Below are 3092 nucleotides of genomic sequence, written 5' to 3' on the forward strand. Positions count from 1 at the left end.
GGGGGAAAGGAGGAGAAATGCTTTGGAGAAGGGGAGGGCTACAGAAGAACAAGCCTGTTGTATCAGGTCCGACAGTGGAAATGAGGAGGGACTAGTGACTCTTGACATGACGCTTGTCCTGAGCTTTTGCACAGGGAGCGGGCTCACACGCTAGCAGAAGGATGCCTGGGGCTGCACTGAGGTGCTCTTTATTTTCCCAATTATTTTCTTCCTTCTCCTTTTTCCCTGTCTTATTCTATCAATTTGAAAAGCTGCTGTGTAAGATACCTTGCTTCTGCTTCCATCTGTCCTGTCTTCTCAGATGAGGAGTCTTGCCCTGCTGGTACCTTCTGCCTTTTGTCATTGTACGCTATTCCCCCTTACGTTCCTGCGTGTAAGCATCTGCAATCCTTCCCAGGCAGGAGATGAAAAGAGAAGTTAGAGCTTTAGAGGTGCTTGAGTCTAGAGAAGATGAGGTTGGAAAGGGTCTAAAGCACGTAGCGAGAAAAACACTTAAAGCCGTGCCCGATGTTTAGCATGCAGCCTCCAGCACGCTCCAAAGGTGGTCTTCTGGATGAGGGACAGGGGAGAGGAGTATAACACACGTTTGTGGCTTGAGAGGAAGCGCTCCAAGTATTTATAGTTCCCTAGTTCGGGAGAGCGCAGTCGCGCTGTACTGTCACCTGCCCACGGAACGTGGAGAGATCAGCAGTGCCGGAGCCGGGCTGGCAGCGCTGCTCCAGGAGATCTGATGCCGTGCTCGGAAGGAGCTCCTGCAAAACTGCTTTTTCCTTACTGCCGTGGGAGCTGGCGGATGTGCAGCTGAAGTCTGTGCTAATGATTCCAGATGTTTAGCTGAACACTTTCCTTTTGATGGAGCAGTTTCAGGAGGATAATAGAGTGTATAACTAGGTTCATAATATTTCAGCAGCACTTTACTGAACTGCCGCCGTGATTGGTACTGTGCCTCTGGCTCCTGCAGCCCTAACTAGCCCAATTAGGCACCGTTTCAGCGTATGTGCTTTTTTTTTAAATGTCTGTTCTTCCTGATTCTCAGCACTCCCCAAGGCTCCTGGGACGCCGGTGGTGACAGAGACGACAGCAACAAGTATCACCATCACCTGGGACTCTGGAAATCCAGACCCTGTGTCCTACTATGTCATTGAGTACAAGTCCAAAAGCCAGGACGGACCCTATCAGATCAAAGAGGACATCACCACCACGCGCTACAGTATCGGGGGGCTCAGCCCCAACTCCGAGTACGAGATCTGGGTCTCTGCAGTCAACAGCATCGGGCAGGGGCCTCCCAGCGAGTCAGTGGTCACTCGCACCGGGGAACAAGCTCCTGCCAGTGCCCCCCGGAACGTGCAGGGACGCATGCTGAGCAGCACCACCATGATCATCCAGTGGGAGGAACCGGTGGAGCCCAACGGGCAGATCCGTGGCTATCGTGTCTATTACACCATGGAGCCCGATCAGCCCGTTAGCAACTGGCAGAAGCACAACGTGGACGACAGCCTCCTGACCACGGTGGGCAGCCTTCTCGAGGATGAAACCTACACCGTGCGGGTCCTGGCCTTCACCTCCGTGGGAGACGGGCCTCTTTCCGACCCCATCCAGGTTAAGACACAGCAAGGAGGTGAGCACCTCTGTCACTAACCTGGGATGCTCTGGGCTGCAGGAGGGAGAGGTGTTGGCTTACAGCGTTATCCAGCTGCGGCTGCTGTGTCACCAGAGCGGTTTTTTCTTTAGTGATTCAATTTGGTTAAAGTAGAAATAACCTTCTGGGAAGAAGCTCAGTCCAGTGCCTGGAGCCCGAGGGCTTGGTGCATGATATCTGATCAGTTTTTTCTGGGAAAGGTTGTTTCTTAAACGGGTGGGGCAAGCAATTATGCAAAGAGAATCCGTTTCTGCTGTGGCATGCTTCAGGGTAAGATATCGTACTGCTTTCAGTTCCTAAATGTCTTTAATAGGTCTAAAAACACTCACTGCCCAGGCAAGGGTGAAGCTTAACTCTTCTTAAAGTACCCAGGCACTGTCTTCTCAGAGATGAGTGGGGAATGAGCCTTATTTTGCCTGTTTCTAAAAGGGGAGCAAACCGAAGCCCTCATTGCCCCAGCAGATGTGCTGAGCTGAGAACAAAAGGGGTTTTATCATGGGCTGTCATCCAGCATTCTGTCGGGTGCTCTGCTTATGGCGTGGGGTGCTGGTGAGGAACCCTGCACCCTGAACGGGCTGCTTGTGGGCTTCCCACTTCCAGAATCTGTAAATACTGGGGAGTAGTGGGAAGGGCTGTATGCCGCACTGCCAAGAAAGAGGCTGATGGTCCAGTGGGACTCTGCCATCTCCAGCAGCTCTGGACATGCTTGAGTCCTGCCGTGGGATTTTGCGTTAAAGGCAGGGTCTGCCCGCTCTGCAGCGTGGCATTGTGCTGCTGACAGGCTCTTCACACGCAGGCTTGGAAGAAAACAGGGCAGGAGTCTTCTAATTAGCCAGGTTAATGTGGTTTCTGCTGTCTCTCATCTTGCCTCCTCTCCTCCCTCGGCACCTTCCCTGTGTCAGTTCCTGGGCAGCCGATGAACTTCCGAGCAGAAGCCAAGACGGAGACGAGCATCGTGTTGTCGTGGAGCCCTCCCCGCCAGGAGATCATAGTGAAGTACGAGCTCCTCTATAAGGAAGGAGACCACGGCAGGGAGGTGAGTCCGGAGAGGAGCAGCCCAGAGGGTTGGGGGGCCCCGAGGAGCATCCCGACCCCCCGTTCCCCCGCGGTGGCTGAGAGAGGGGGAGTAGGGAAGGTGTCCCCGGGCAGGGCTCGCCTCTGCTCCTTTTTGTTTGTTTTTATACCCCCCCCCCCCCTCACCCAGCTCAGGTGCAGAGGAACTTCGAGCCAACAACCTCCTTCACTGTGGAAGGCCTGAAGCCCAACACTGAGTATGTCTTCCGGCTGGCCGCCCGCTCGGCTCTGGGCCTGGGGGCCTTCACCCCGGAGGTCAGGGAGCGCACCTTGCAGTCTAGTAGGTGTCTCTCCTTTTCCCACCCTTCTCTGAGGGGAAGACAGTCAGGGAGCCAGAGATGGTGGGCACAGGGGTACGGAGCTGTGGGGCGGACGGTGG

General features: G+C 54.6%; 1 protein-coding gene across 1 annotated transcript; it reads left to right on the forward strand.

The window, feature by feature from the left end:
- Nucleotides 1–1036: 1036 nt before the first annotated feature.
- LOC104466745 (receptor-type tyrosine-protein phosphatase S-like) lies at nucleotides 1037–2993 on the forward strand (the record flags this gene model as incomplete). The annotated part of the gene is made up of 3 exons (XM_010080270.1): nucleotides 1037–1618; nucleotides 2542–2675; nucleotides 2849–2993. Coding segments are annotated over 3 exons (861 nt in total), but the record flags the coding sequence as incomplete, so codon positions are not given.
- Between the last annotated feature and the right edge of the window lie 99 nt (nucleotides 2994–3092).

Source organism: Pterocles gutturalis, unplaced genomic scaffold (assembly GCF_000699245.1).
Source record: "Pterocles gutturalis isolate BGI_N339 unplaced genomic scaffold, ASM69924v1 scaffold8964, whole genome shotgun sequence".
NCBI classification, from domain to species: Eukaryota; Metazoa; Chordata; class Aves; order Pterocliformes; family Pteroclidae; genus Pterocles; species Pterocles gutturalis.